This window comes from Balaenoptera physalus, assembly GCF_965194825.1.
Source record: "Balaenoptera physalus genome assembly, chromosome: 9".
NCBI lineage: Eukaryota > Metazoa > Chordata > Mammalia > Artiodactyla > Balaenopteridae > Balaenoptera > Balaenoptera physalus.
The window spans coordinates 52,540,339-52,560,399 of record NC_138888.1 but is presented as its reverse complement, the minus strand read 5'-3'; the positions used below and the strand labels follow the sequence as shown (position 1 = coordinate 52,560,399).

The window sequence follows — 20,061 nt, the reverse complement described above, 5'->3', positions numbered from 1 at the left end:
TGCTCTGTATGCATCAGTCTTTATTTCAAAGAGAACAACTATATAAACTCTGTAAGTCTCAAGGAGAAGGGAGTGCTGTAACTTTACCCTCTTTTTCTGACATCTGCCACTTACCATGTATATTTCTAGCAGAGCAAGACATTAAAATAACTTTCTCACTGGGGCCCAAAATAGGCTGATATAAAATAAATGCAGACTGTATTTCAATAGCCAGCAGTCCTGAACCTCTTCCTGCCACACTGTTCATCTCCAGAAACCACTGTAAATTCTGCCACACACGGTGATTCCCTGAGGGCTTCATTACTTGGGTCTTTAAAAGGGATTCACTCATCTTTTGCCTCCTGTAGGTGTGCTTCTTGTCAATCCAGGTCATGAGAAAAGAAAGTAATTTTTCCCAGTCTTTAGCAGTTCACAGAGAATGTGTGGTTTGAACCTTGTTTTATCGTAAAAAAATGTGAAAATAGACAAGCCAGTGTGCTCATGACATTGAAGGCCTCCTCTGACAGCTACAGTGAGCGCTGTAAAACAATATTCTACACCAAAGCAAACAAAGCCAGTGCTCTGATTGAGAGGATGCACAGAGGGATTAATTCCAAAGGTTTATATACCAGTCTCTGCAGACCAAAGGCAGATAGATTCTCTGTTGGTAAGTAATGGATGTACAATGTGATCTTTTACTTTAAGAAACAAATGCTTTTTTATAAGTCAAGTAACAAAGAAGGATTGGATGACATAAATGAACTGCTTCCAATTTCTAACTACTGTTATCTGGACTTGAAAACTGGATATGGAAAAACCTTTTTCTAAAAGCAGAAAACTAATATTCCACAGCAGGGAGTGCAGAAATTGCTAGAGACTGATCATCTCTTCTTATCATGTTATTCTTCCCCAATGCTACCAGCTATATTTTAGAATAACAATTTAAAAAATAAGATTCTCTTCTTCAACCTTCAAGAAAAACTATCTTTCTTTCCAATTTTTTAGTTGAAAGAACATAATGAACACCCATTTGCCCTTCAACTAGATTAATTAGTTGCTAATATTTTGTCATCTTTTCTTTCTCTCTAGATGATCATTTGCTGACTATATGAGAGTAAATTATAGACATAATGATATCTCATCCCTAAATATGTCAGTATTTATCTCCTAAGAACAGTGTTCTCCTACATAACTACAAACCCATGACCACATTCAACAAGTTTAACATTTACTATAGTATTTAAGATAATGTCTGTATTCAAAATTTCTGGTCCAACCAGTAGTGTCCTTTAGAGCTATGTTTATCCCAATCCAAGATCAAATTAAAAATCACACATTCCCTTTGGATGTCACGGCTTTTTAATCTCTTCTAATCTACAACATTCTCCACACCACCACCTTTTCTTTTATAATATGGCATTTTTTAAAAGAATCCATGTCAGTTGCCCCGCAGAATGTCCCTTCTCCTGGACTTGTCTAATTGTTTTCACATGATTAGACTCAGGTTAAAATATTTTTGAAAAGACTCCTACATAGATGATGCTGTACACTTCTCCATTATATCAGGAGTCATACAATATCAGTTGTCTCGTTATTGGTGAGACTAAGTTTGTTCACTTCCTCCCTTTGTCTTCAATAAGTAATCTGTAGGGTGCTTTGAGTCCCTGTGAATATTCAGTTCCCTACTAACCATTCATCTAATTGTTTTAACCAATTATTCACTAATGATTCTTGTTTGAGTAAAATATTATATTGGTGGCTACAAAAATAATGATATTAAAAAAATAATGATATTTTAAAGGTCTGCCTTGGTACTGGAAGAAATATCATCAATTCCTTTAGAGAAAACAGGTCTTACTGAAAACAAACTCTCTTTGCATTTGCATTGGTATTAAGAGGTTTAGTTAGTTTAGTTTAGTTTAGTATATATATGTCAGTTTAGTATATATATGTAAGTTTAATATATATATGTAAGATTTGTTGGTGGACAGAGGAAGGGAGAAAGGACACATCCCAGAACTGTTTTGGTATAGTGTATGAGGATTTTAAAAGGTAAAAATCAGACATCTACTAGATCTGCTAGCCCCCAAGTTGAAGCAGCCAGCTAGCTGAGTTTGGTTTGGGAGGAGAAGCAATCCTGGCTGGGCTCTCCAGTTACGGAGCTGGAAAGGTGTCAGAAAATAAAGGAACAGGGCAAGCCTTTTCTTTGCTATCTTGACCATTCTTACCTACTAATAAGAGAGCACAGAAGGCATCTGCAAGGAAGTGAACACCCTTCAGAAATGGACTGCTTGGGTACCTGATTTTACCATCTCCTTCACCAGGGAAAGCTAATTTTTGGACGCAAATTTCAATCTCCATGGAATTAACTTTCTCGTATTCTCTTCCTTTGGTTTGATGCGAGAAGAGGAAGAAATAGACAGATGCAGAAGGCTATGGTAACCCATTAAAAAAAGGGGAGGGGGCTTTTACTATTTACATGATAAATCTCTCTCTGTTCAGAAGTCCTGTTATCACTTTTTTTTTTTGAATTTTATTTTTTTTTATACAGCAGGTTCTTATTAGTTATCTATTTTATACATATTAGTGTATATATGTCAATCTCAATCTCCCAATTCATCCCACCACCACCACCCTCCCCCCTCACTTTCCCCCCTTGGTGTCCATATGTTTGTTCTCTACATCTGCGTCTCTATTTCTGCCCTGCAAACCGGTTCATCTGTACCATTTTTCTAGGTTCCACATATATGCGTTAATATACGATATTTGTATTTCTCTTTCTGAACTTACTTCACTCTGTATCACAGTCTCTAGATCCATCCATGTCTCCACAAATGACCCAATTTTGTTCCTTTTTATGGCTGAGTAATATTCCATTGTATATACGTATCACATCTTCTTTATCCATTTGTCTGTTGATGGGCATTTAGGTTGCTTCCATGGCTTGGCTATTGTAAATAGTGCTGCAATGAACATTGGGGTGCATGTGTCTTTTTGAATTATGGTTTTCTCTGGGTATACACGCAGTAGTGGGGATTGCTGGGTCATATGGTAATTCTATTTTTAGTTTTTTAAGGAACCTCCATACTGTTCTCCATAGTGGCTGTATCAATTTACATTCCCACCAACAGTGCAAGACAGTTCCCTTTTCTCCACACCCTCTCCAGCATTTGTTGTTTGTAGATTTTCTGATGATGCCCATTCTAACTGGTGTGAGGTGATACCTCATTGTAGTTTTGATTTACATTTCTCTAATAATTAGTGATGTTGAGCAGCTTTTCATGTGTTTCTTGGCCATCTGTATGTCTTCTTTGGAGAAATGTCTATTTAGGTCTTCTGCCCATTTTTGGATTGGGTTTTTTTTTTTTTTGATATTGAGCTGCATGAGCTGTTTATATATTTTGAAGATTAATCCTTTGTCCATTGATTCGTTTGCAAATATTTTCTCCCATTCTGAGGGTTGTCTTTTCATCTTGTTTGTAGTTTCCTTTGCTTTGCAAAAGCTTTTAAGTTTCATTAGATCGCATTTATTTTTGTTTTTATTTCCATTACTCTAGGAGGTGGATCAAAAAAGATCTTGCTGTGATTTATGTCAGAGTGTTCTGCCTATGTTTTCCTCTAAGAACTTTATAGTGTCTGGTCTTACATTTAGGTCTCTAATCCATTTTGAGTTTATTTTTGTGTATGGTGTTAGGGAGTGTTCTAATTTCATTCTTTTACATGTAGCTGTCCAGTTTTCCCAGCACCACTTACTGAACAGGCTGTCTTTTCTCCATTGTATATTCTTGCCTCCTTTATCAAAAATAAGGTGACCAAAGGTGCATGGGTTTATCTCTGGGCTTTCTATCCTGTTCCATTGATGTATATTTCTGTTTTTGTGCCAGTACCATATTGTCTTGATTACTGTAGCTTTGTAGTATAGTCTGAAGTCAGGGAGTCTGATTCCTCCAGCCCCATTTTTTTCCCTCAAGCAGAAGTCTTGTTATCGCTTATAATCCATTTTCATTACTATGCACTCTTAGAATCCAGAAGAGACGTGAAATATAAAATTACAGTTTGACTAAGAAAAAAAAAATCTACCCAGATCTCAGAAAGCCATGAGCAAGGAAATGAGGCTGACAGGAGAACTGAGCTGTTTCCTCCTGTGGCCAGGTCCCAAGGTGATGTCCACCAACCCTGACGGTGTATCTCAAGCCACCATGTCAAACATCAAACTTATACCAATGTTCCCACTTCACTTTCCTGTTTTTATTTATGGCAAAATTCTTTCTGTTATCCAAGTGCAAGATCCTCATTTTGGCCTCTGACCACCCCTCCCCAGCAGACATCTGCCAGGTTCTCCCTATCATATCAGTTTTCAGGTCCTATATATTTTCTCTCTGAAGTGAATTTTATACCTAACCTCCTTACCTTCCCATTCTCATGGCCAATACTCTGATTAGGACTTTTTCCCTGCACTAATCAACAGATTCCCCACAACCTCCTGACTGATCTCCTTTTCTATAGTATCTCCTTGCTCTTCTGATTCTATATAACGTAGTTAGATATACCTCTCTAAAACACATTTCAAACCCTGACAATACCTGGCTCAGAAACTTCAATTTCTGCTCCATGACTTCTGAATCAAGTTCATTTTCTACAGACAAACATCCCAAAATCCTTTTTTTTAAATTGAGGTAAAATTCACATAACATAAATGTGAATTTATGTTACTCAGTGACATCTAATACATTCACAGTGTTGTGCAACCATCACCACTATCTAGTTCCAGAACATTTTTGTCATGTTGTAACATGTATTAATACTTCATTCCTTTTTATGGCTGGATAATAATCCAGTGCATGGATATACCATATTTTGTTTATCCATTCATCATTTGATGGACACTGGGTCGTTTCCACTTTTTAGCTTTTGCAAATATTGCTATACATGTTTTTGTTTGAACCAAAGTCTTTAAGTATAGTCATTATGCACTATTTTGGCAATTCTTCACCTATCCCTATACTGTCCCATGTTTTTCACCTTCCATCCAAATTATAATACTTCTTTTTTCTTTGAATACATGCATGCTTGCCCATCTGCAACCCTTTTTCATGGTTTCTGTTGTGTAGGAAGCCCTTATTCCCATCTTCGTTGTCAAGATATTCTTCAAGGACTATCTCAGATATCACTTACTTCACAAACTCTTTCTTGACTTTTCCAGCTGGATTCAAACTCTTTTTCCTCTGAGCTGCCCCACTGGCATCAATTACAGTATTCCTTATATTTGTGTGCTTCTCTTAACAAGGCCAAGACAACCGTCAGGCAATTTACTGCTGTATCTCCTACAGTCAAGCACTTTGTTTCCTTAAGTGCTCAGAAAACCTTAAGAAATATTTTAACTTAGGAGATATTTAGAGCCATTTCATAGTCTTTGTGGTCTCATATAGAGTCCTTTCAAATGCCCACACTCTACACCCTCTATGGTAGAGGATGTTGTCAGTATTAGCCCTTTTGAAACAACTCAAAATAACTTAAATAATTAGAAAAATATCATGTGGCATTAATGAGGACTCTCTGAATGTGCACTTTCTCTTTTGTTTAAGAATATATATGTGTTATATTCGTGCACATCAGCCTTGCCTAGAAATTTTTGTTTCACTTTTTGAATAAGAAGTAAAAGTAGGATATCTAGGGACAACTGAGTTATAGTTTAGCACTGGTAATATGTAGTTCACTTAAGGTATTTTATGGATGGTTATGACAGTGTCAGAATGTCACAAGCCTAAGTGACATTTCAGTACTTTCAGAAATAGCCAAGAAAAAAATAATCATAATTCTTATTTCTTCAGGTGACTTATAATGGCAGCAGAAAACTAGAAGGATCATTAAAAATAAAGTTTGCTGACCTGCAATAGCCTCTGGACTCCCTGAGAGAGTCAGAGCTCTGTGGTTCTCTGAAGGATTCTATCTTCTTTTATTAGGAATCAAAATGATAGCTGAGTAATGACTTCACCTCCCTAGGGTGAATCACCCATTCACTATCAGTATTTTTACCTGATCATTATTTTCAGCAGCTACAAATTTAAATTTAAAATTAAGGTAGGGAGGGATCTGTAGAATTTAGTATGGAGACATTGCTTAACAAATATTTTTAATCTGTTTCTGGTCTGGCCTGGTGCTCTAAACTGCCTCTTACGAAAGTGCATAGTGTGTACACCTGAGGGTGCAATGGAAGAGAGCTGTCCGATCTTAAGATTTGGGGAGGATGGGGAAGTTGGAGGGGGTAGCAGGGCCTGATATGAAAAATTCCAGAGGTGCTGTGCTTCTTGGCTTCACAGTGATGTTGAATGGGCACTAAGGGTATGTGATCCCCTCTTCCCTTCCTTTCTGGTCATTAATTCTCACTCTCCCTAAGCAGGAAATCAAAAGGGTAGATGGGACACAAACCTGTGTATAATTTTACATGTGATAATAACAAATCATAGTTGTCTTCCATCATTGGGAGCAAGACTTTTCTATTTCTAAGTGTCAAAGACAGTATTTAGCTTCTAATAGAGATAAATATTTTCTTATAATGCATCTCTTGCCTAAGAGATTATTTAAAGCAATTTCTTAGATTTATTTGAGAGCTGAAAGGGACCTTAGAAAGGATCTAGTTCAATGCCATCATTTTGCAAAAAAAATAATAAAAAGGATGTTAAAGAATGTGACCAAGGTAAACAGATGCTAGCAGAGCCCAAACTGGAATCCAGGTCTTCCAAATCCTGGTCCTCTATGGACCATTTCTGCTATACCAACTTGATTCTTTCTATTTAACAAAACAGGGTGCCACCAGTTTTGTCCCCTGAAGACCACACAACACACACTTTTTGACAAATACTAATTAGACGACTATTCCAAGTAAGTTACTATACAGGACTATTGGTAATTCAAAGGTAAATTCACTATGATCCTTAAGGATCTTACAATAAAATTCAAAACCTGGGAGAAGAAAGGTTTACAAAAATGCAGAGGAGAAAAATATCACAGAAAGTTGGAAAGAGAGCACTAGAACTAATTTCAGGATTAATAAGCAGCCTCCTTGAGATTCAGGATAGAATGTCCCTCTCAAGTGTTATGCAAATTGTGTTCCCTAACTCTGACTAGGCGGTGTTCACAGAACAATATCATTATTATAGAGAGTTTTATGTAAACATGAATAAAATTTAGAAAATTAAAATAAACTCAAGCAAGGAGGCTTTAATCTGAAAATTGTTGCCCCCTGCATGATAGAAACTGATTTCTTAAATTTCTTATTTGCTTCAGACGAATTCACCTTCTCTTCTTCTGTGACCCTGTTCATGACTCAGACATGTAGATATAAGGAGAAGGGCCTGAAGTCCATGGAGCAAATCACAGCAGTCTGGTGGGGCCTTGAGGTGGGCAATAAACTGCCAGTTCTTCCTGAAGGATGAGGATTTAGAGATGATCACAGGGGACCTAGGTTGGAGGATGTAACCTCTTCTGCTCATGGGTGTCATCTGGCAGAGTTTACTGACCTCTGGACAAGATCTATTTAATTTACTTGAGATAATGCCTAAGGCATAGGCTATTTGGAAAGGATATCCGTTTGAACTGAAAGTCAAATTGAAGATAATGATTTGGGAATATTTCACCAGCTGTTTAGGAAATCCTGGACTCTCATGTAGTCTATATTTACAACTTTGCATGCCTGCAAAGACACTAAGAGTTAAATATGTTCCTTTTCTGTGAAGCTTCTTTAAAATTCATATCTATGCTGCTCATATATATATATATATACACACACACACACATATATATATATATATATGTATATATGTGAATAGCCAACGGAGACTTGATAGCTTTCATTTAACATATTTAGCTGGATCTTTTCAACCAAAATGTATATCTGCAATATATTCTAATGTAACCCAATTAGAGCTACTAACACCATCTGTATATACATTTTTGGTTCAGCTGTCAAAAAACACACAAATACAACGCTCGTAATACAATATTCAATAGTGGTGTAATATTTTATTGTACTATACTTCATTTAACTTTTTTCTATTGAATTGAAAATTCAATTCAAATTTTTCAAATTCAAATTTCAAAATTTTCAATTTTCATTTTCTTCCTTTTACAATTAGTATTTTACTACGTAAATCTTTGCCGACATCTCTGATATTTTTCTTGGGATACATTACTAGAAGTGCAATTACTATAGCAAAGTATATAAACTTTTAAACCAAAGGTTAAAAAATATATATGTATGTATAGTATTTAAAGAGTCTAATAACACAAGACTTCTAACAAAATATCCTAGCACTCTCCAGACTTTGTGTCTCATTTCCCTCTCTTTAGCTGTTTCTTCTGTTTATCTTCAAATACTGTTTTCTTGATTTTTAAATTTTAAGACATTATCTATTGATCCTATGATAAAAGGAATGATTACATTTCTTACATGACCAAAAACATTCCTTTCCCCTACCCTCTCCCCAGTGATTATACTTTTTGGTTTAAATCAGTATTTGGTATGTACATTTTTATGCTATATAAATATTATCCTCTAAGCCATGTAAAGTATTATGATTACATTTTCTTTCTTATACATTAAAAATTTATTCACTACAGCTAAGAACTGCCTCATTTTATATCATATGTTTAATGTTGCTGTTTAAAAAAGTGGGTCCCAAATTCTTTGAAATTGTTCCCAGTGATAGGTGAGGTATACAGCCCCTCCCCTTGATTCTGGGTGGGCTTGTGACTATTTTGATAGGAGATCATGAAAATGGCAGGTGATTTCAGAGGCTGGTCATAAAAGAAGATGCAGCCTCTGCCTTGTTTGCTGGAAGGAACACTTGTGTTTGGAGTTCTGAGTTGGCAAGAAAGAAGTCTGACTACTCTGAGGCTGCCATGCTGTGAGGAAGCCAAGCCAAGTGGAGGAGCCATGTGTGAGTACTCTGGTTGGTAAGAAGCCTGGCTTTCTTGACAGCCCAGCCTAGGTGCCAGGTGTGAGTGGAGACTCCAGATGATTCCAGTCCCCAGCATCACTGAATCACCTCTAGCCTCTGGGTCTTTCCAGCTGAGGCCCCAGACATCATGGAGCAGTCATCCCTTCTGTGCATTGTCCAAATTCCTGACCCACAGAATCCATGAACATAATAAAATGGTTATTTTAAGCAGCTAAGTTTTGGGGTAATTTGTTATGCAGCAGTGGTAACTGGTACCCTTAGTTTTCTATGTTCATATTATTAATTTGTCCCTAAATTCTCAATATGGCCAAGTACATTAGGGGATCATCAGTTCCATTGTTTCCTTGGAGATATTACTTCTGGAGATCTCTGTCCTCTTGTCCCAGTCGAGCCTGGATGCAGAGCCATCAGCCTAGGACTTACATGGGTGAGAGACAGTGTGGCATGTTATTGTACTTACAGATGTGGGCCCTGTAGCCAGGCTGCCTGGGTTTGCATCCTGGCTCCACCACTTACCAGTGCTGTGTGACTGTGCTCAAGTTAATCTCTCTCTGCTTCAGGTTTCTCATTAGAACAGTGGTTGGCACAAAGTAAGTGCTCTTATTGTTGGCATTCTTGTTGTTGTTTATTATTCTTCCCTTCACATTGTCCTGGGAATTCCCATCATCTCACACCTATGTCTGATGCCCTAGTTCCTAAATTCCACATCTTTTTCTTTCTTGGTTATTCCCTTGATAGAATACATCACCAGCTCCCTAAAAAAAGATGCTTAGGAGGTGAGTTTTTTGAGACTTTATTTATGCTTTAATTGTCTTTATTTAACATCACACTTGATAGTATGACTGGCATAAAACTCTAAGTTGGAAACAATTTCTCTTTGAATGTTGAAGTTATTACTTCATTGTCTTGAAGCTTTCAGTGTCACTACTAAGACAATTCTGATTCTTGATCCTTTGTACGTAGGTTTTTCTTTCTGGAAGTATTAAGATCTCTTCTTTATCCCCATTGTTTCAAAATTTGATAATGATGTCACTTGGTGTGGGTCTTTTAAAATTCATAATTTAGAGTGCCATTTCAATTTGGAGACACCTTCAGGTCCTTCATTTCTTAGAATTTTTCTTTTCTTTTAATTCTTTATTAATTTTTCACCTCCATTTTCATTAAGTCTCTTTCTGGGACTCATAATAGATATAAGATCTCTCAAATTGGTCCTCTAATTTTCTTATCTTTTCTATTTTCTATTGTCTTTTTAGTCAATTTTCTGGGAGATTTTTTTAATATCTTCCATTCTTCTTCTGATTTTTAAAAAAAATAAATTTATTTTATTTATTTATTTTTCTTTGTGTCGGGTCTTCATTGCTGCACGAGGGCTTTCTCTAGTTGCGGTGAGCAGGGGGCTACTCTTTGTTGCGGTACACAGGCTTCTCACTGCGGTGGCTTCTCTTGTTGCGGAGCACGGGCTCTAGGTGTGTGGGCTTCAGTAGTTGTGGCACACGGGCTCTAGAGCACAGGCTCAGCAGTTGTGGCGCACGGGCTTTGTTGCTCTGCAGCATGTGGGATCTTCCCGGTCCAGGGCTCGAACCTGTGTCCCCTGCATTGGCAAGTGGATTCTTAACCACTGCACCACCAGGGAAGCCCCTTCTTCTGATTTTTTTTTTTTAATTCTGCTTTCATATTTTTGTACTTTATAATTCTGACTTCTTATTCTTGAATTGTCCTTTTTTACATATCACCTGTTCTTATTTCATGGATTTAATATCTTATCTCACTGAATATATTGATTGTAGTACGTTTGGAAATGTCTTTTTTCCCCCTTGCACTGCCTCTGTTTCCTCTAAGTTCCCTCCTTTTTTTTTTTTTTTTAATCAGTTTGCTTTTGACTTGTTCTTTCATGGCAGAGGCTGCTCTCAAACACCTGGTCCTTTATTAGCTATTCTACTTCAGTTGGATATTCTGTGCCCTTGGATACTCTGAGGCTTGTCAACTGGTGGACCTCACTGTAAAGCAGCTGGCCAGGGTTACGGCATGTTTACTGAGGGAGTCCCAAAAGTCCACACCTGCAGGGCTTTTCCTCTGGGTTTGACAGTTTCCCCAGAAAGGAATCCTCTCATTTTCTACCTGGTGAATATAACGTATTTTAAGCTGGCTTTAAGTATTTTGAGATTAGGGAGGAGTGGTTGGAGAGGGAAAATCTTATCTTTCCAAAAGCAGATATCTTAGGCTCTCTCTACTTGAAGTGTGCCATCTACCTCTGCCTCAGCTGTGCCTACTTTCCCATGTCCAGTCTCAGATTAACCCAATCAATTAGAACAACCAAGTTAAATAAATTCCATGAAGTTTTGGATAAAAAGGCAAGAACTTTTTGTACCTGGATTTAAGAAAAACCCAAAAAAGCTCCCTCTCATCTTCCATACCTTCCCTCCCCCACAAAAAAGTAGAAAATTCACCCAAGTCCCTTTACCCCTCCTACTTAACCATACTTTTTTTTTTTTCCTTTGATAATGCCTCAGAACTTGAGTATTCAGGATCCAAGTTTGTTTTAAAATAACCCAATGAAGTGACAGGCGGAGTTCCTGGAATTCTGCAGCTTGTGCTAGAGTCTACATATGGGAAATTGCCGTCAGTTAAAGGGTAGTGCTATTACCATAGCCCAATTTTTGAAAGTCTTTAGAAAAAAAAAATCATCTGAGTTAATTAGTATTCACCACAGGCACAGATTTTGTATTGCAGTATTCTATGAATTCAGATAATAAGAAAACACAGTACTGCAGTCTCTAACTTTTCACTAACATTTACCTCTCAAAAATGTATATTATAAATTAAGAATTTTACCTGTTATATGAATAAGCTCTTATATGACTGATCTATATGCTCCATATGGCTGATTAGTCTTAGATCATCATAAAATATGAGCTATGTTTTAAAATCAACCAAATACTATTGGTACCTAAAATAAGAGTAATTTCATTTTACCTCTCTGATCTGCTTAATCCACAAATCTCTTCCAAGAAACTCCTGATGTAAGACTACAGGAGCTGAGTTAAGATTAAAAGTCAAGGAGTCACTGGTCTTTTCTTTAATAAAAGGCTGGAGATCAGAATTTATCTAGAAGGAGTAGTGAAAAGAGTTAAATCAGTGAAATGCATATACATTGGCATGTTTTAATCATATTCAGAAAGCACCAGTTACTACAGTGAAAAATTAAGCTTAAGGAACTCAGTTTTTAGATGTACTTTAATAAGCAAAAGAACAGCTCATATGATTAACAATAATCTTAAAAAAACTTTTAAAATAGTTTTCCCCTAACATATTCCTTTTTTATTTGGCAGCAGCCTTTATTTTGCTTTTTAAGTTCAAGGTAAGGATCAGAAATTATATTTATTTAATAAATATAATCAAATAATAAATAAATTAATCAAAGATTTAATAAAGTACATAAAAACTCATCTGGAGATGTTACATATTTTTGTATATATTTCCCCTTTCTTATGAGCTATTTAAGTGACATCTAAGAAATACGCACTAAATGGAATTTAAAATTACATATACATGGAGGTAACAAAATAACAGCTAATCTTGAGACATTTTATATTTCATTATGCCCATTCAAAAGAATCAGTTATTGGAATTAAAGCTTTCAATTTTGCTCCATATATTTCTAAATTTCATTAACTTTCCACAGTTTGTTTTACATAGGAACTATAAGGGAACTGTAACAAAAATGCAAATATTCTTCCATTTTGTGACTGGCAACATTACATGTTATTTAATAATTTGCAAGAGTTCTTTCAAGAACCCTTTCAGGGGGTAAGAAGAGGCAAACATCACAAATATGGTTTAAGTAAGCTGTAGCTTTCTATCAAAATTATTCAGTACTCATCAATCGTACTGTTTATATTATGTAATAACCACCACAAATGATAGATTTTATGTACTCAATAAACAGTTTTTGAGATATAAAAGCAGTTTATTAAATGGTAAAAGGTTTCTTGCATATCATTTTAGCTATTTAAATACAGAAAAAATTGAAAGGGTATGCAAATACCTTATGACTCATGGCCATGTGCTTCCCATACTGAAATGCCATATCCTGAACCTCAGCATCATGCTTTGCTAATTCCATTGCAGCTTGGCAGCTCTTTGCTAATAAGGCACCATGGGAGAGAAAAGTCTGCTCCTTCCAAGTCAATATTCCAATATCATCTGTGATATGATTTTCCTAAAAATTACAACAAAAGCCAAGATTAAAAAGGTTTTAGGAGTAATTTAATTGTTTCGGTTTTTGAAGAATAAGCATTAAGAAATGAACTATTCAGAACACTCAGGCTGTTGCAACACGACAGAACTAAAAGATGCTGACCACCACCTCTACCTAAAGAGAACTAAGGAGGTGGGAACTGCTTTTTTAGGGTAATTGGGAAAAAATGAAAGAAATGCTGAAGCAAATTTTATTTTGAGCTAGGGAAACTTCTATTAAAATATACTTATAAGGCAAAAGTAGAAACTTAGACCTTCAAACTAACTCTCTTCTAGATTCATATCAGTTCTTAATTAAGTGCTAGTATTCCAAAATACAAGGATCCTATTGTCTTTAACTTATGTTAAAATGTCAAGGGCATAGTGAAGGAACTGCATTCTCTTATAAGCAGGTAGATAGAAAAATCAGAGAGAAGGTAACCCATTACAATGGAGTATGATTAGATCATACTATTCGTCAAAGTTTATTCCCATAAGAAGAAACAAGATGATAAGGGAAGACATAACTGTAGTTTATTTAATTTCATCTTTTTACATTACGAAAATCACGGTAGTATCTTTAAGTAAGCATAAGCATACACATACCTACTGACTCTAGACCAGTGATGTCCAATGAAATTATAATGTAAGCCCCATATGCAATTAAAAATTTGCTAGTAGCTACATTAAAAAAGTGAAAAGAAACAGGTGACATTAATCTTAATGACATTTTATGTATCCCAATATATCTAAAATATTACTATAATAAAATAAAACATATAATCAATATAAAATTATTAATAATATTTTACATTCTTTTTTTACACTAACTTTTCAAAATCAGTGTGTATTTTACACTTACAGCACATCACTAGTGACATTTCAAGTACTCAATAGGTACAAGGAGCTGGTGGCTACCCTAGTGGACAGCTCTGCTTTAGGCAGTTAGCTCTCTGAGGACAAGAATGATGAAGCCATATACATAATGATGCTCATTTTACGGTGTTTTTTTGAAATCTCGAACTAACTAGAACCCATCCAGAAGGATTAATTAACCCAAACACTTTACTTCCTGCCGCCCATACCACAATCCTTCTCCTTCCACCATTATTTGGGGACAAAATAAAAAATAATAAGAAAACTTAGACACCATTAAAAAATGATCTTAGATTTAGCCCCACCTCTTTCACCATGTTGAAGGGAATCTTCAACCCATTGGTCAGATCAAATTCTCAACTTAATTTTATATACTTTTAAACAAAAAGAGAGTTCCACTTATAGCAACAGTTACAAATATGCAACATGGTATTGTGTAATAATCAAAAAGCCACTTGGGGAGAAACAGTGCATAAACTGTTTCATAAAACATTACGAATAAATAATAGCATTTAATTTTGGAAATCTGAGAATGGATTTTAAAATATGTGAAGTTAATATCATATTAATAAACCTAGATAAAAACCATATTATCTCTCCAGATATACTAAAGATGCATTTGACAAAATTCAACTCCTATTCTTGATGGGAAAAAAGCACTGAATAAAAACAGGAACAGATGCGTATTTCTTCTTTTTTTTAAATGTATATACTGCAATTTTATTTCAATGGCACAAATGAAGTTAGCATGTAGGAAATTTATTTATTTATTATTTAAAAAAATATTTATTTATTTGGTTGTGCCGGGTCTTAGTTGTGGTGGGCGGGCTCCTTAGCTGAGGCTCAAGGGCTCCTTAGTTGCGGCAGCCAGGCTCCTTGGTTGCAGCTCCAGGGCTCCTTAGTTGTGGCATGCGAACACTTAGTTGCAGCATGTGAACTCTTAGTTGCGGCATGCATGTGGGATCTAGTTCCCTGACAAGGATCAACCCAGACCCCCTGAATTGGGAGCACAGTCTTATCCACTGCGCCACCAGGGAAGTCCTGCGTGTAGGAAATTTAAATGAAACAGTATGGTAAAAATAGCAGAGAACCAAAAAATCTAAAAAGCAAGTATACCTAAAGCATGAGAATTCATTAGTGTTTCATCTTCAATTTTGACTGACACCTGATGCTTGCAAATTTTGAAATAAACTTTGAGATCATGATCACTATTCTGAAGAGATTTCAGCACGAGCACTAACATTTGTACATTCAGTTGGTTTGCAGTTGACTTGTTAGCCATTTACATACTATAGTACAGATTTGTCACTGGTCAGATCACAGTGTTGAAGGAAAGAAAGACCTTCCTGTAGTTATATAGAAAGGATCCCCTAAACTGCACTCAGCTTAAGACATCCAATGTACAAGAGCACAAAAACCATCATAGTAATGTGGTTCCAAGGAACATAGTTTTGGTAAGGAAAATAACCTAAGCTCCTGTTTCCCATTTTAATTACTGAAATCTCTACCAATGATAAAAATGTCATATAGGACACTAAATGTATACAGTCATTCAAACTTCATGCAAAGAGCACATTTAGCAATCTGGGATAATGCAAAATGACCGGAAATATAACGAACGTGATTCAACACTGGTTCTTTTTGTCATTTTACACAGACGTCATGTTAATATTAGACCAAAGCACAAAATGTTTAGTGCATAAACCAGTTTCTTTTTTAAGATCTATCATTTTTATCGTAGTTTTTTATCTTACTTTGGACCACTTGTACCCCGTACTCTATCCTACTATAGACTGTTCAACTTAATCAACAAAATCAAAAGTAATTTCTGACCAGATTTATGGGGGACATAAAAATTTATAACATCGAAGTGTCTGCATAACCAAAAGTACAATAATAAAGAAGAAAATGCCTCCTATTTCTTTTAGAAAATAGTACTTTGTAAGCTTGCTGCATCTTTAATGCTTTTACTATTGCATGACAATGAATAGTTGATAGAAAAAAAGAACTGTATACTTGAATTATGATAGCTCATCCATCACAGATTAATCTAATAATGAAGTTTCTGCAGAAACAGGAACTATTTTAACAAGGAAAAAAAAATGCCCTCATTCCAGATGTATATTTCTTTAATACGACAGGTGCCTGTGTTCGTGTGTGTGTGTGTGCACAAGCATGCATGATCACCCAGAAGTCAGCAAATACTTTATGGGGAAACACATGAGCCCTTCTTCCTAAAATCAGGAACAGGACAGAGATGAACACAATACCATTGCTATTTAACAATGTAATAGAAGAGGCAAGAAGAGGATAGCTGTATAAAAATTAGAAAGGAAGAGTTTAACTATCACTACTTGAAGACAGTATAACTGTATATTGGGGAAGACCAATATACAAAACTCAACCAAAAAACTACTGAAACAAGAAGATAATTCAGTAAGGTAGCAGCATATAAAATCAATATAATTTATAATTAACATAATAGATGTAACCATAGTTTTCATACATAAAAACTAATCAGAAAGTATTGTAAATGGGGTCTTTTCTTCCATTATATCTATAAAAAAAGATTAAAAAGCTGGGAATAAACTTAGAAATGTACAAAATTGATATGAAGAAAATGTTAAAGTACTACTGAAGGAAAGCAAGTTAAATAAATATAAAGGCATATCATGTTTAAAGATAGTAAGATCCAACCTCATAAAGTAACTTCAATAAAATTAACACCACCCCTCCCGGCCCCCAACTTAGGCAAGCTGATTCTAAAGTTCATATTGGAAACAGCATGAAGAATAACCAGAATAAGCAGGAAGCCATGAAAAAGAAGAGCAGTGTAGGGTGAGGTGGGGGGAAGAAAGGTAGATGAGGAGAGCTAATGATGTCTAGCCCTACCAGATACTATATTATAAAGCCTCGGTAATTAAAAAAAAAAAAAAAAGCGCACTTTTTAGATAGACAAACTATGGAACGAGATAGAAAGTCCAGGAATCAATCAAACTATACACAGGAATTTACTATATTTTAGGGAAAAGTTGGACTTTTCAGTAAATGGTGCTGGTACAACTGAATAGCTTTCTGGAAGAAAATTAAGACTGATCTGCATTTTACACAATTTATCAGGATAAACTCCACATAGCAAAAAATAAAAGCAAAAGAACCACAGACAACAATAGAAGACAAAAGACAATAAGGAAAGGTGTGTGCACTTCCTATCACAGATGAATGACAAATCTCCCTGTGGTAGGCTAATAATGGTCCCACACAGATAGCCACATCTTAATCCCTAGAGTCTGTGAATGTTACCTTACACGGTAAAGGGGACTTTGCAGTTATGTTAAGTTCAGGATCTTGAGATGGAGGAATTATCCCAGATTAATTGGATGAGCCTAATGCAGTCAAAAGGATCCTCATACAAGGGAGGCAGCAGGGTCTGAAGATGGAGGCTGAAGCCATAAACCAAGAAATGAAGGTGGAAACTAGAAAGGCCAAGGAAAGGGATTCCCCACTAGAGCCTCCAGAAGGAATACAACCCTGACAACATCTTGATTTGGGGGCTTCTGACCAAAAAAACCAAAAACAAACAAACCACTTTCCACCGCCTTAAAGCATCATTCAGTGTTGGTGAGGCTGTGAAGAAACAGGCATCTCAAATATGACCGGTAGAGTCTGTCATACAGAGTGAAGTAAGTCAGAAAGAGAGAAACAAATATCGTACGCTAATGCACATATATGGATTCCAAAAAAATGGTACTGATGAACCTAGCGGCAGGTCAGGAATAAAGACGCAGATCTAGAGAATGGACTTGAGGACACGGGGCGGGGGGAGGGGAAGCTGGGGCAAGGTGAGAGAGTGGCATGGACATATATACACTACCCAATGTAAAATAGATAGCTAGTGGGAAGCAGCCACAGGGAGATCAGCTCGGTGCTTTGTGACCACCTAGAGGGCTGGGATAGGGAGGGTGGGAGGGAGACGCAAGAGGGAGGAGATATGGGGATATATGTATACATATAGTTGATTCACTTTGTAATACAGATGTATTACATCTGTACAGAAACTAACAAAACACTGTAAAACAATTATACTCCAATAAAGATATTTAAAAAATAAAATAAATAAACAAATAAATAATGATACTAAAAAGACATGAAAATGAAAAAAAAATGACTGGTGGAAGTGGAGATTGGATAGAAATTTTGTAATGTCTATCAAAATTACAAATGTATCTGCGCTGTGACTCGGCAATCCTACTTCCAGGAATTAATCCTACATACAAGCCCCCACACAAGTGAAATTAAATACATACAAGGTTATGGTCTATTGTTCATCCAGCTGCCTGGGTGATCCTTTTAAAACATAAGCCAGACAGAAGCATACTGGTCTTTGTGCTGTTTTGCAAACACTCCAGGCCTGTTCCTCCTTCAGGCCTCCATACCTGCTATTCTCTGTCACTTACTCTCCCCAGATGTTTATATGGCTCAATTCCTCATTGCTTTTGGGTCTGTAATCAAATATCAATTCCACATCCCTTCCCCATCATTTCCTGTCTCTCTACCTTGCTTGAAATGTTTTTCCTTGATACTACTGGACCCCTGATATAGTTATTTGTTTAATGGCTTATTGCCTGTCTCCGTCACTAGAATGTCTGCTCCATGAAAGCAAGCTCTTCGTTTTGCCCTCTGCTGAATCATCAGCACCCAACAGAGTGCATTAAGTGTGCAATAATATTTGCTGAATCTTTATCTTTCTTTTGGTATCTTTCTCTTTCCCTCTTTTCCACCTTCCCCTATTCTTCCTATATTGAACATAATAAAGAATTGAAATAATTTTCCCTGAATGCCTTCCTACCACCCACAGAATCAAGATAAGCTCTTACAGCATAGGATTCAAGGCAATGGTACCAGGCAATACTTCTGGCTCCTTCTCCTACCCCAAATAGCCCCTCTGAGACCTGCATTTCAACAACACAGGACAATTTGGTGTTTCTTGAATAAAATACGTATTTTCACACTTCGGTGAATTAAAAATATTATTCCTTTCAAAGAGACTATCATCTCCTCCCATTAAATTGAACACATCAAATATCACTTCCTTGAGAAACATTCTCAAATACTCTCAAGAAATACTTTCCTCTTTAGACTAACATAGCCTTATTCATATTTCAAAATAGCCCTTAATTCTCTCTGAATTGTATGACTGCTTATTTGTTTGTTTCCTTGAGGACTGGACAGTCTTAATCACCTTTACATTTTTATTCACTTAGGCCACATTTAATTTTCAACAAATGCTTGTTAAATGAATAGAACGGTGTTCATCTGTTACATTTATTAAGTAATTGTGTGTTCTTTTGAAAAATTTAAAAATTAATGAGTAGCTATATCCATTCAATGGAATGCTCTTGTGCAATAAAAAGGAAGAAAGCGCTGACATATGCTACGCCATGGATGAACCTCAAAAACACTACGCTCAGTGAGAGAAGCCATCCACGAGACCACGTACTGAATGATTCCATTTTTATGAAATGGAGATTAGTGGTTGCCTGGGCTGGGGGTGGGAACTGTAAATGGTCATGAGGGACCTAATAGGGTATGTGTGAAAATGTTCTAAAATTGATTTATGGTGATGGTTGATTGATTTATGGTTATAGTAACTCAATAAAGTTACTAAAAATCATTGAATTGTATGCTAGAAATGGGTTAATTTTATGATATGTAAAGTATATCTCAATAAAGTTGCTAAAAAAGAAAAAGAGGTAATGAATATAAAATTTTACATTTCTTGGTCTCAAATGCTTAACATTTAAAAAAGTTATATGATTCTCAATTAACTTTTCGTGGTTTGTATACCATCTTCATGTATTCATATAACAAACATTTATTTAGTTTCTATTATGGGTTAGGTTCTTTGTAAAGCAATATAGATATGAATATATTTATTAATAGATATTTATTAATGAATAGCCTGTCCTCAAGAAGCTCACAATCCAGGAATGACATCTATATCTATCTA

The 20,061-nt window shown here is 35.9% G+C and overlaps 1 protein-coding gene across 8 annotated transcripts in view; it reads right to left on the bottom strand.

Moving 5' to 3' along the window:
• PDSS2 (decaprenyl diphosphate synthase subunit 2) overlaps window positions 1-20,061 on the bottom strand; it is a 268,309-nt gene that overhangs the window by 43,946 nt on the left and 204,302 nt on the right. For 5 of the 8 annotated variants that reach the window (XM_082475374.1, XM_082475371.1, XM_082475369.1 and 2 more), the window contains 2 exons: window positions 12,985-13,158; window positions 11,913-12,044 (listed from right to left, as the gene is read on the bottom strand). In XM_082475374.1, coding sequence (XP_082331500.1) covers window positions 11,913-12,044; window positions 12,985-13,158 — 306 coding nt within the window. Of the gene's footprint in view, window positions 1-7,981; window positions 11,605-11,912; window positions 12,045-12,984; window positions 13,159-20,061 lie in introns of those variants that run through there. The other 3 variants (XM_082475373.1, XM_082475375.1, XM_082475376.1) reach the window with 2 other exon arrangements.